The sequence below is a fragment of the Vicugna pacos genome, chromosome 10 (assembly GCF_048564905.1).
Source record: "Vicugna pacos chromosome 10, VicPac4, whole genome shotgun sequence".
NCBI lineage: Eukaryota > Metazoa > Chordata > Mammalia > Artiodactyla > Camelidae > Vicugna > Vicugna pacos.
The window spans coordinates 30283676-30296900 of NC_132996.1; the positions used below are offsets into that span (position 1 = coordinate 30283676).

At 37.5% G+C, this 13225-nt stretch overlaps 1 protein-coding gene and 1 long non-coding RNA gene across 2 annotated transcripts in view; both read right to left on the minus strand.

Moving 5' to 3' along the window:
* Nucleotides 1-13225, minus strand: part of LOC140698699 (uncharacterized) — a 164601-nt gene that overhangs the window by 116216 nt on the left and 35160 nt on the right. The window lies entirely within an intron of this gene.
* On the minus strand, nucleotides 11003-11969 carry LOC116282027 (olfactory receptor 56A1). The gene has a single exon (XM_031681021.2). It carries the CDS (start codon nucleotides 11945-11947, stop codon nucleotides 11003-11005), a length of 945 nt encoding a protein of 314 aa, XP_031536881.2. The 5' UTR covers nucleotides 11948-11969.

Consider the following 13225-nt stretch of genomic DNA (forward strand, 5'->3'; position numbering starts at 1 on the left):
GTCTATTCTACTTTCTTTTGTATTGAAACATATGTTTGTTGAATGATCTGATCAAAATGTAATCTTTCTATAGTATTCTTTCCTTGTGTGTGTCATTTTATTTTTATTTTTTCTAGTTTTATTGAGATATAATTGACACATAACATTGTATTAAAGTGTACACATAATGATGTGATATGTGTATATTGTAAAATGATTATTACAATATGTTGGGTTAACATCCACCAACTCACATAGTTACCTTTTTTTTCTTGTGATGGGAACATTTTTTAGGATATCTTTCTTTGGCACTAGATAAGTCATTCTTCTCTGCATTTGGGGGAGGGGGGTAAATGCTATTGCATGCATACGTTTTTGAAGTGCTGAACCTTCTTTAGGGTCTATATATCACATTTTATAACTTTCGTCTCATCTAGGGTCAAGGGATTGAGGAGGCTGAGCTCTCTCTTTTTCTTTCATCCCCTCTAATCTCTCCTTTCCATTGAGTTACTACTAAATGACTACCTACCACATGCCATACACTTTACATGCATTCTTATTTTATCTATACATTTGCTGTGCCAGGTTTTTCTGTTGCCCCCTAAAGAAACTGAAACTCAGGGAAGTAAAATGGCACCCAAGGTCACAGAAACTGAGCCTGGATAAGTCCATGTCTCTTGGGTTCCTGAAGCCTGAACTCTTTCCACAAACCACTGGTCCCAACTTTGGCTATAAGACAGCATAACCTGGTAAGTTACAAAAGCCCTTGAGTTATATCTCAAGCTTCTCATATTCCCAACTCAAGCTTGGTGTCTGGCACTTAGCAGACACATTATAAATATTAATTTGATGCCCAGAAGTTTATGGCAGGTAGGATGTAATCTATAATGCTTGAATCATAGAAGGATCATCAACTTATAAACATGTCCCAGTATGGTTGTTATAAAGAGGTATGTTCTTGCTCTAGGTAGTACTATAACTCTTTTAAAATCACTTTACTAATTGTATTATGCATTTATTTTACATAACACTATGTCAAAGTGTACAACTTAATGACTTGAGATATGTATATTGTGAAATGATAATGTTTCACATTCTTCACCTCATATAGTCAGAATTTTTTCCTTGTGATTAGAATTTTTAAGATCTACTCTCTTAGCAACCTTCAAATACACAATACAGCATTGTTAACTATAGTCATCATGCTGTACATTACACCCTAGAATTTATTTATTTTACATTTGAAAGTTTGCATCTTTTGACTCCTTTCACCAACTTCCCCTTCCCTCCAACCCTCCCTCACCTCCAGCAAGGGCCAATCTGTTTTCTGTTTCTGAGTTTATTTTGTTTTGTCCAAGATTTCATGTGTAAGTGAAATTATACAGTATTTGTCTTTCTCTGCCTCACTTATTTCACTTAGCACAATGCCCTCAAGTTCCATCCATGTGTCTCAAATGGCAGGATACTGTTCTTTCTCACAGCTGAATAATATTCCATAGCATATATACCACATCTTCTTGATCCATTCATTTGTTGATGGACACAGGCTAGTTCTGTAAAATTACTTACTAATAAACAGAAACCTCAATTACATAGAGTTGGTAGACCAGAAGAGGGACCTCTCACACCCTAAGACAATAGCAGAGCACAACAGGAAGATGAAAGATTCCTTTCGTGAAAAGGGCTCAGCCAGTGAAAAACCACAGATTCTTTGTCTACTATAACCCTCCTAACTTCCTTTTCTCCTCTATAAGAGAATTCTCCCTCCCTCACCATTCAGGAATTGCCTGTGGCTCACCATGGCTACAGACCCCAAGTTGCAATTCTGTGCTGATCCCAAATAAACCCAATTTTGCTAGAGGAAAATCTGGCAGTTTATTTGTTTTATGTCAGCAGTTCCACGTCTTGGTTATTGTGAATAATACTACAACAAACATGTGATTTAAAAAAAGTGTTGATCCCATTTTTGAGGGGGAGAGGGTGCCATCATTGTTACAAAATATAGATGTGTAGTCTGCAGAACACAAGGACATCAGTGATAACTTCAGGATACATGAGTGGCTAGCTTGGGTTAAAAAGTCAAAACTAGGGCCAACAGAAAAATCACAGAGAAACTGAGTTTGGTTAAATATAAAAGAAAGATTTCTATCAGTCTAAAGAAAGCTATCTATCTGCAGTTTAAACTGCTCTACTGGGACAGAGTTAGGGGGAGCTTCTCCATCCATATTTTCCCTGAACCCATGTGCCAGGTGTCCAGTGACATACTAAACTCAGCATCCCTACACCTGTTATCCCATTGTAGGATTTATAGACCTTTCTTTCTTGGTCAGGCAAGATGAAACCCAGTTCTCTTCTTGCACTAAGTCTCCTAACCAAGCAAGTCTCCAAGGAAGGCAGAAGAAAGAAAGAGAAACTAGGAGGCTCCTTACAGACATGTTAATGCATCCAGAGTCACTACCCCTCCCACCTCGTCATTGCCTTTTTCTTCCTGTTTACTGGAGGTTGCCTGTTAGAATAGGATCCCTGCCTGCCTTGTCATTCTCCCTATCTATATCCAGCACAGCCTGCGCTATCCTCCCTTGGCCCTGGAACTTACAGAAGACATGAAAGGATAAGTCCTTTATGATGTACCAGCTGTAGTAGCAACCTTGCTGGGACTTTGCTAAATAAATCTTGTGAGTTTTATGAGCTCCTTTTTGTCTCCTACCCTCCTTCTTAGACCCTGATGGGAAAAGGTGGCTTGGGAAGCAAAGACTCAGTGGGTAAAGAGCTGAGACCTTTGGGAATTGTGTCTTACGGTGTTCCTGTAGGTAGAGATTTGGGATGTGAAGGACCGAGTGGTTTGAAACAGAGGTAAGAACTTGCCTAGAAGGCAGAAGCCAGGGATCTGATGCATAAGCCTGACACACAAACATGGTCGAAAACATAGGAAAAGAGACTAGATAGCCTTTATTACAATAATGTCAACGTTTTGTGTGCTGAGTGCCCTAAACTACTTAAGTTCTTATATATTTTTCCTTATTGAATCATCTCTCTTAGATATGAATAAGCAACTCTTTGGAGCAGGAACTATCACCCCTCCTGTGTATGGGACAGGTAGATAGATGGAGCCTTGCCCAAAGTCACACGGTTAGCCTATATTCATAACCACATTGATCAGATTCCAGTGTCTGTGTTCTAAATGATCCTTCTTTTCTGTCTCCACTACTCTGATGAATGCAACTACAGGTATTAAAATCCTAAACAAAATCTTAGCAAATCAAGTTCAGAAAACCGTTCAGATTTGTTTAACTAATAAACATATTTATCCCCTACAGAATGCAAAGAGAGTTCAACATAAAGAAATCTGTCAGTCTAACTTAACATACCAAGGTTGTGGATAAGATCATAGAAATAAAATCATTTAAATCAAAAGAAGATTTGAACCATAGCTCTGGAATCTGCTATTTCTGTGACCTATTCATTAAATAGATACTAACTACCTACTGTGCTCCACAAACTGTATTCGACACTGTACACAATGGTAAATAAGGCTAATGTGGCCCCTGCCCTCACCAAGAGTTCATTCTAATTATGTGGTTGTTCAAAGAAAATAAGCATCAGGGGGCAGGGGTAGAGCTCAGTGGTAGAGTGCATGCTTAGCACTCACGAGGTCCTGGGTTCAATCCCCAGTACCTCCATTAAAATAAAAGGGAAAAGCATCTTTAAATGTACTTATTTGAATAATTTTTAAGATATATTGTTTAGCAAAGAAGCAAGAGGCAAAAAGAGTACATAGAATGCTATACAAAATAATTTTGTAATGCTATACCAAGAATACATACAAATAAGTATATATATGTGTGTGAGACTGCTGGGTGTTTACCCAATGCACCTTTCTTCCTTGGTAAAAAAGAACTATTATTTTGTAAATAGAATTTGTATCATTTCTGTTTACAAAAAAAAAAACCTCACAGACACAGAAAACAAACTATGGTTACCAACATGGAAAGGGTAGGGAGGGATAAATTAGGGGTTGAGGATTGACACACATTACTAAATATGAAATGGATGAGCAGCAAGAACCTACTATATAGCACAGGGAACTATATTCAATTTCTTGTAATAACATACAATGGAAAAGAATCTGAAAAGAAAGTATATATATGCACATATATGTATATAACTGAATCACTTTGCTGTACACCTGAAACTAACATTGTAAATCAACTACACTTCAATAAAAAAATTTTTTTAAACATTATTTTACTTAAATATCCATGCATACTGCCAAAATACTGTATCTCTCAGGTTCCAATGTTAGTAGATATTATTTGGCAAAGTTTCCAAGATAACTCTTTAATGTGAACTCAGCTGAGAAATGGTCATTTGCCCTCCCTCCTTCCTCTTGGAACAGGCAAAGGATTGGTACCTGAATTTCTGGCAACCACCGCAGACTATCAGCAACACTGAGGATGAAAGTCAGATTCTAAGCATAGTAAAGCAGAAATGGAGACACTAGAGAATCTCTGGTTTCAGCCCCGAATGTGCACCTCTGAAACTCTTCTACATGGAAGGCAAAATATTTTCTAATTTGTTTAAGCCATCGTTACTTGGGTTTTCCATTATATGCTGTCAGAAATAATACTGATACAGAGAATGAATTACTTTTACTGAATACCTTTATCTAACTTTAAAAACTTTGAACTATGTGCAAATATTTTCTATTTCTTAATTAACTATGTTTTTAATTTTATTCATTTAATCATAAGATGCAGACAGCTTTGGTAATTATATAAAGAAAATATACCAAATCCTGGCATAAGCCATCCTAGAGCATTACTGTGGAAGAATTACTTTAGATAAGTTGGATTAAAAAGGCCTTAATGAAGAGAGGTGTAAATGGGAAGAAAAACAAGAGTAGAAGCACAAAAGCACAACAGTCAGGAGACTATTACTTGGTCCAGGCAAGAGATGGTGGCCTGGACCAGATTGATGGCAGAGAAAATGAATTTAAGGGGACAAACTTTGGAAGATAAGTCAAGTAAATAGATTGATGAATTAGAAATGAGATATTCAATGTAGAAATCAAATAGAATTCTTAGGATTCTGTCCCTGATAACCTGGTGGACATGGACTCATTTACTGTAACAGCATCATACAGATTTCTGGGTATTGTTGAGTTTACATTCGAAGCTTGTGATGATAAATTTAATGTGCAATCAATATGCTTATTATGCAATATGGATTTTTTTTCTTTCTATAAAGCTTCAATTTTTCACAGAGGAGACATATTTAAATTTAAGCAGAGTTTGGGTTTTTCCAAGCAACTTCAGTAGAAGGAAGAAACAAAGGAGGTTAGACTATTTCCAAGAGCATAATTGAATGACAAGCCATAGACTCTAAGCTTGACAAGGAATAAGGTCAAGATAAGAGAGGGAGAAATAATAGAAGAAGGGGATTCTTTCAATGGCTTGGTCATCTTGATGTCCAACAATTGTGATTGTACTAAGGGTAGTTAGAAATTTAAGCCTGAAGTTAGAAAGCGATGATCAGAAAGTAGAATTTTTCAAATCTAAGTTTTAGAGGTGTATCAACCACAAAAATGAGGTAAGCCAAAAACTGGGAGTTTAAATAAGAAAGGTTAAGTTTTGAGCACAGGCTGAACTAAGTTTTCAACCATTTCCAGTTTTCCCACCCATGGGATGCCCACTATAGGCAAATGACATTCTGATGAAAAATAAATGCATGTAAATGAAGTAATTGATAACTATAGGAGGGATACATACGGTATAATTTCTTAAATTAAGGATAAATCTGAGAAAGTTTGGGAAAGTTTAGACTTCAGGCAAACAATATGTTCAATAGAGAAATAATTTGAGATGTGAATTTTTAACCTGTAGTATCTCCCACTGATTTTAGACAAATAATTTAGTTAGGCAATAAATAATTCATTTAATTTCCTTGTTGTCTCATCAGATGCACCTGTAGACACAATTGCCTGGGAGCTACCTTGCATTTGACAATGAGCAGACACTTATCCTAGTGACCTTTACAAATCGGTCCGGGATTGGTGTAACTGTAGCAGTCTGCTGCTTGTATGGACCTTCCTGTCACTTTATATTGCTCAGGAGGACTGAGTCCATCAGTAATAGAGACAATGAGGAAAACAAAGAGATAACAACTCAGTGGGCAAGCAGAGCATGAGCTGTTTCTGCTGGGAATTTAACACAGCTCTATTCTCTTGTGCTGGGAGCCATGCATCTGGAACACAATAGGGCTGGGCAGAGATAGCACCGGACAGACTGATGGCCAAAATTCAAATTTCAAAAAGGATGCTACAGTCATGCCAATAAAAAGAGAAAGGGCTGCTTTCGAGTTCCCGCTCCTCCCATTCTTACTTTTACAGTTTCCCACAAGTTCCTAACTGATCACCTTTAAATGTCTCCCTGAATTCATTGATTTCTTACATTCATTTTGTATTTATAAACACTGATACCTTTTTCTCACCAATTCAATATTCATCCCTTGAATTCTCCGTCTGAACAATACAGCTCAATCAATAGTAATTTTTAATTTTTCCTCCAATTATAAAATAATACACTGACATTCTAACATTCAAATTATATGATATTGTATTCCATTTAAAGTCCAGCAAAATCTTGCCCAATAGTAATAGCTGGCATAAACAGTCTGTTATGTATTTTTCCCTCTATTTTAATGTGTATATTAAGATTTTATATGTGTGTGTGCATATATATATATGCAAACGGTATTATCCCATATCAGCTTAACTTATGTACATGAGTCCACTAGAAACTATTATATCCCCTGTCTTTATGCTAGGTAAAACCATTTTATATACTATGAATTTGTAGTATGTTTCACTATCTGCTAAGGTGAGACTTGAATCATTTTTAAAACTCTTCCATTTAATGAAACTTTCACTTTCCATATACATTTTAGAATAACTGTAACAAGCATTCCACTGAAAGTCTTGAGGGAGTGCTTCTTGAAATTGCACTGAATTTATTGATTAACTTGGGGAGAACTGATATCTTTCAAACATTTATGTATCCTTTCCATGTACATTATTTATCTCTACATTTAATCAGATCTCCACTTAAATACCTTGAACATGTTATTATAATTATATTTTTGCATACCAATGTTTGTAGCAGCACTACTCACAATAGTCAAAACTTGGAAGCAACCTAAGATGATTGGATGAAGAAGATGTGAGCTAGATAGATAGATAGAGATATATAGATAGATACAGATATCCATATATATATTGGAATTTTACTCAGCCATAATAAAGAATGAAATAATGCCATTTGCAGCAACATGGATGGACCTAGAGATTATCATACTAAGTGAAGTAAGTCAGAGAAAGACAAATACTATATAGTATCACTTAAATGTGGGATATGAAAACAACATATTTACAAAAAAGAAACAAACTCACAGATACAGAAAACAAACTTATGGTTACTAAAGGGAAAAGAGGATGGGGGGATCAATTAGGAGTATGGGATTAACAGATACATACCACTATATATAAAATAAACAGCAAGGATTTACTGTATAGCACAGGAAACCATATTTGATATCTTGTAATAACCTATAATGGAAAAGAATCTGAAGCTTTGCACCTGAAACTAACACAATATTGTAAATCAACTATAGTGAAATTTAAAATTTTTTTAATTTTTAAAAAATTGTATCCTTAAAGGCCTTGTATATTTGTTATGATGCCAATTTCTACACATTGATAAAATTTTTCCTACTGTAAATGGTATGTTAATGTCTAACATTTTTAGATAATTTTTGCCGGTAAAAAGAAAACTACTGATTTTTCAAGTTTATCTCATATCTGAATATCTTACTGAACATACAAATAATTCTAAAGATGCGTTTATTATTTTTAATGATTATACAAAAAAGATGATAATCTAACCATTTTTCTATGTTATTGTAAGAAATTGAATATAGTTCCCTGCACTATATAGCAGGTTCTTGTTGTTTATTCATTTTATATATAGTAATGTGTGTCTTTTAATCCCCAACCCCTAATTTATCCCTCCCCGCCCTTTCCCCTTTTAATTTAACCATTTTTATTCTGATCCTAAAACTCCTTCCTTCCTCAACTTATTGTGTTGGTCAAGACTTCCTCTCTTACACTGAACAGTGACAATGGTAACGGCATTCAGCTGTGTTCCTCTGGCACATTGCTCTTGCCTCCTCCAAGGTAATGCTCCCTCCCTGGGGCGACCCCCTTCTAATGACTAGCTGAGGAGAGAGGAAAAAGGCCTGACACACAAGCCTCAACTAGAGAACTCTGAAATGCCATCCTGAGCTCCCTTTGTCGTTATGTGAGTTCTTGTTTTTGTTTTTATTTTCTCAAATATTTGGGGGTAGTTTCCACACATGCATACACCAATCAGTTTTCCATCAGTTTGTTAGTTTGCTTTATACTCCCTCACTTAAGGGGGCCCTTCTAAAGATTTTTGGAATCCTCTTTCTAGGCAGTTCTCTTTTCTCCAAGAAGAGAGACTTGCGAACTCTAGCTGCCTTGGCCTTCCCTGACTCCCATGTCCTTCTCCTCAACACAGAAAGACTGTCAGTCTACACTTCAGTTCATCCTTCCTTTTACATGGCCGAGAATCTCTCTCCAGAAAGCTGCAACAATCTTTCTCCAGTGAAAAGAACTGACCTCATTTGTTTCCTACCCTCCATTGGCTGATGTTCGGTGTCTTCAGAACCACTGTTTCATATATTTTGTCCAGTTTCTTTGGTTGTGGTTTCAAGTGAGACGGCAAATCTAGACCTTTTGCTCCATTTTTATAAGTTAACGTTGCTTTTGAGTATGTACAATCATGCTGGACAAGCTGATGAAAGCACCATACAACTTTTGACACCTCACTGAGTCGAGGGTTGGATTTGTAACTGCATGAGCCCTCTACTCTCCCTGTAGCCGGAGAAGATAGGTTCTCCATCTGAAGCATTAGCATCTTAGGAGGACTGTGTCCCACAACAAAAGGCAATACACTTCTGGGGGTTGCTGAGGTTACAATGACTTGGAGAATCTAAAATATATCTAAGAAATTTGAAGAAAATAGATTTTAAGACTGGAGGAAGGGCAGTGGTGTATAGAAATGGGAAATCAAGTGAGATGTGACTAATTCAGGACCTTCAAGATTAAGAATGGCACTTAGATTTATTTTTTTAATTCTGAGGGGGGGAGGCAAGATAATTAGGTTTGTTTGTTTGTTGTTTGTTTGTTTGCTTAAGGTAATAGGGATTGAACCCAAGACCTTGTGCAGACTAAGCCCTCACTCTACCACTGAGCTATACCTTTGCCCTTTATTTTTAAGTGAAGAGTCCACCAAAATTTTCTTCCTTGTGTGTGGAGACAATATGATATGTACTTAGAATTAATATAAGTGTCTCAGGGAAGAACATGTAACTATGAATCTTGTATTCACAAGGTTAAGGGGCTAAGCAAAGATAGCTACATGACCAAACCTCCAGGTTAATTATGTTTGGCCTGGGGAGCCCAATCTCTGTCTTCACTCATAAAAAGAGAAACTTATGCTAATATTCCTTGAATAGCCAAAGACTGGAGATGATAAAACCCACAGAAGTTTCAGCATGAGAATATAGTTGTCTTTCTCTCCTCACACACCCAACAGATAGCCAAGTTTTGCTCATTCTTCAAAGAAATTTCTTTAAAATACTTTTTTTACCACTTTTTTCATGCACTTTGCAGTTAAAGAAATCAAGGAGTTCCCCAGCTCTCCACCTTTCACCAGATTTTTTAGACTCAGATGCCATATAATACATACCTTTTCAAATTCAGTATTTGCAATTTACCAGTCAAGATATATTTGAAAAACAAAGATCCTATTTGTTGAAAGCAAGGGATTAGATCTCTCTACATTTCAAAGGCCTTTAAGAATTTTGGAATCTGCTGACCAGAACCAGTGCTTAAGGACCTCTTAATAGAGTGGCTCTTGCTTTCAGTCTATGAAATTTTGCAAATAAGAATCATGTTTGACCTTGGGTAAAGCAACTGGATGAGCTCCAACCCTAAATTCCCTACTACATTTCAATAATGACATCACTGCCTATCACTTACAATAATATATTATGTTTCCTCACCTATTTTCACCAGATTGTGACATCCAGAAATTTTATCATATGCCATACTTATATGTTCCTCATTTGAGGTTTTTGCATACAGTCCTAGACAATATAGTACCTGGTTTTGAGTAAACAGAATGTCCCCCACACCACCATAGTCAGTTTTATCACTTCCTACATTACTGATCTTCTCATTCCCCACTTCTACCTTCACCTGGGTTCTTGGTGTCCTGGACTTCTTATAAAGAGTTTGAAGGTATATGAGGATTCTGTTGGACATAAGCAGTACTATTACGACTATTACTCTTTTGTAATAGAAGCTGGACCATCATGATCAGAAAAAGATGGTGATCTCTCTGAGTTCTGTGCCTCTGCTTAGTTCTTCCTGACTCTGAAGGGAGAAGACCTAAAGACAAGATGCATATTGGAAGCAGCAGGTTCACAAAAATGGCACAGAGATCATGGCCTGAAGAGCAGAGCTAGAGCTTCTGTGGTATCTGAGGAAGGAGTGCTATGTCATGGAAGGCTCTGGAGTCAGACAGACCTGTACTTGAATTGAAGCCTCGTCACTCACCAGATGTGACTTTTGTCAACAGTTCTCCATTTTTGCTTTCTAATATATAAAGTGAAACAATAATCCCTACCCTGCCAAATTTTCACGAAGGTGAGATGATTTAAATATATAAATGTTTAGACACAAAGTTAGGTACCTGAGAAAGTTAGTTACCCAAACTAGGCAAATGAATCTGGTCAGTTACTAAGAGATCCACAGTAATTCCTGAGCCTGGAAGGACAGAAAGTGGGTAGGCATTATTTTCCTTTCTACAATCACAAATCCTGAAATAGTAACAGAAGAAATTGTAATAGGTGTTTCCATAGAGAGTCCCTTTCTGTGCATTTAAAGCCCCCTCTGTAACAACTTCTGAAACCCCTGTTTTAACTCTTTGGTTCGAAATCCATATACAATAGGGTTCAAGGCAGGGGGTATGAGGTGGTGAAGGACATTGAGCAGGATCAGGATGTCCATGGGGATCCTCCCTCTGGCCACATTTGTCAACACCACAACCAGCAGGATGGTGCTGAAGAAGAGGATGAGAATGAAGTGGGAGCCACATGTGCTCAGAGCCTTGACTAAAGCCCCTTCGGCCTTAAACCTCAGAACAGCTCTTAGGATGAAGATGTAGGAGAGGAAGATGAGGAGGAAATCTGAGCCCAGTAAGGTCCAACCAGCCACAAATTGGTAGATTCTGTTCAGGGAGAAATTGTCACAGGAGAGCCTGGACACAGACAGGCTGGCACAGATGCAGTTCTCAATGACATTTGTCCCACAATAGCGGAGCCGGGCAGAGAGAATGGGAACAGGTGAAAGCAGCAAAGAGTTTCGAGCTATGATGAAAGCACTAGCCTTGGCCACAAATTGGCCAGTGATGATGGATGGGTATCGTAGTGGATGGCAGATGGCCACATAGCGGTCATAGGCCATGACCATGAATGTGCAGGACTCCATGGGGAGGAAACTGTTCATGATGAACATCTGGAGGAAGCAGGCAGAGAAGCTGATGGACCTGATGTCAAACCAGAAAATGGCCAGGACCTTGGGGATGACGGTGAGACAGAGTACCATGTCCAGCAGGGAGAGGAGGCTGAGCAGGTAGTACATGGGCTCGTGCAGAGATTCTTCCAGCCAGATGGTGATCAGGAGGGTGGCATTGGCCCCCATGGCCAGGAGGAAGAGAAGGCTGAGGGGCAGGGACAGCCAGTGCTGCCAACTCTGGTAGTTAGGGAAGCAAATGAGGAGGAATTCGGAGACTGGAGCAGAAGAGTAGTTGCTGGGTGATGTCATGAAATAAATCCTAAACTGAGGAGATTTCACTTGGGTTTCTGTATGGTAAGAAACAGGAATCAGGTCAACAGAAAACAAAACTGTCACAATACTAGCTAACCCTTACTCATTCAGAAAACCGATGATATATAGAAGAACAATCCCAAATGAAGGCAAAGTTCAGTAGAGATATATGTGAATGGGGGAAGGGCTTAGCAAATTATTTCTAAAAACAATTTGGAAAAACAAATAAGAAAAACAAGCCACAAGGTTCAGAAGGAAAAATGAGAATTACCTCATTAAAACACACTGTAAAGCTATAAAAATTTGTCCAAATGATACTGACAAAAGCAAATTGGTCAATCATAGAACCCATAAGCCAGAAATGCTCACTAGTTTACAGAGTAATCAAGAACTAATAAAGATGTTATAAAATCATATTTAACCATAGGTCTTTTCAGTGAATATTGCTGACATAATTTGTTAGTCATTAAAAAATTTGTTTTCCTCACTTTTTATCACACCCAAAAGTAAACTGGAGATGGAAACATTTATGATATACTTCCAATCCCATGATGAAGTAGAAAAAAGAAGTAAATACTGATTAAATACAAAGAGGATCTCCAAGGCTCCCCTGTCATTCTGACTTATTGTTCCTCAGGCACAGTCCACCCTGGACAAACTTAATTTAAGCCTGCACAAACACAGTTCAATGTTCCTATAGAGAATGTTATGCTCAAAGGCAAACTGTTTTCGTTAATATTTATGATCACCAACCTCACATGAGCACTTCATAGGTAAGTCCATTATAATAACCTCTGGTTAATTCACTCTTTCACCCACTGCAAGCAATTTTTCAAATATTCTAAATTCTTTTTAAATTCTAAATCCTCTCTCAGAAGATGACCTCTTCAAGTGTGTCACAAAGACAGCAGAGACTATTAGATGCAAGTTCCTCAAGTTTCTCATAAATCTGTCAATGCCTATACCCCTGCTCTCCTCTTCGCCTCTGGTATACACGAATATCTATCCCTCCTCTTAATTCCAGTCTCTTCATCTCTGATGTGGAGTCTATCCACCCTGATATTCTTAGGAAATTTGACCTATTATTCATTCCATTTGCTATGTATTCAATCTTTCCCTCTGTACATCTTTCCTGTGGGTATTCAAAATATTAAGACAAGTCTCTCATCTCTCAATAAACTTCTATATCTATCCCACATCCCCATTTGGCAGAAAAACTGTAATTTCAGTTTTGGACAAAGATACCAAATCTCTCTCTTTCTCTTTCTTTCACAC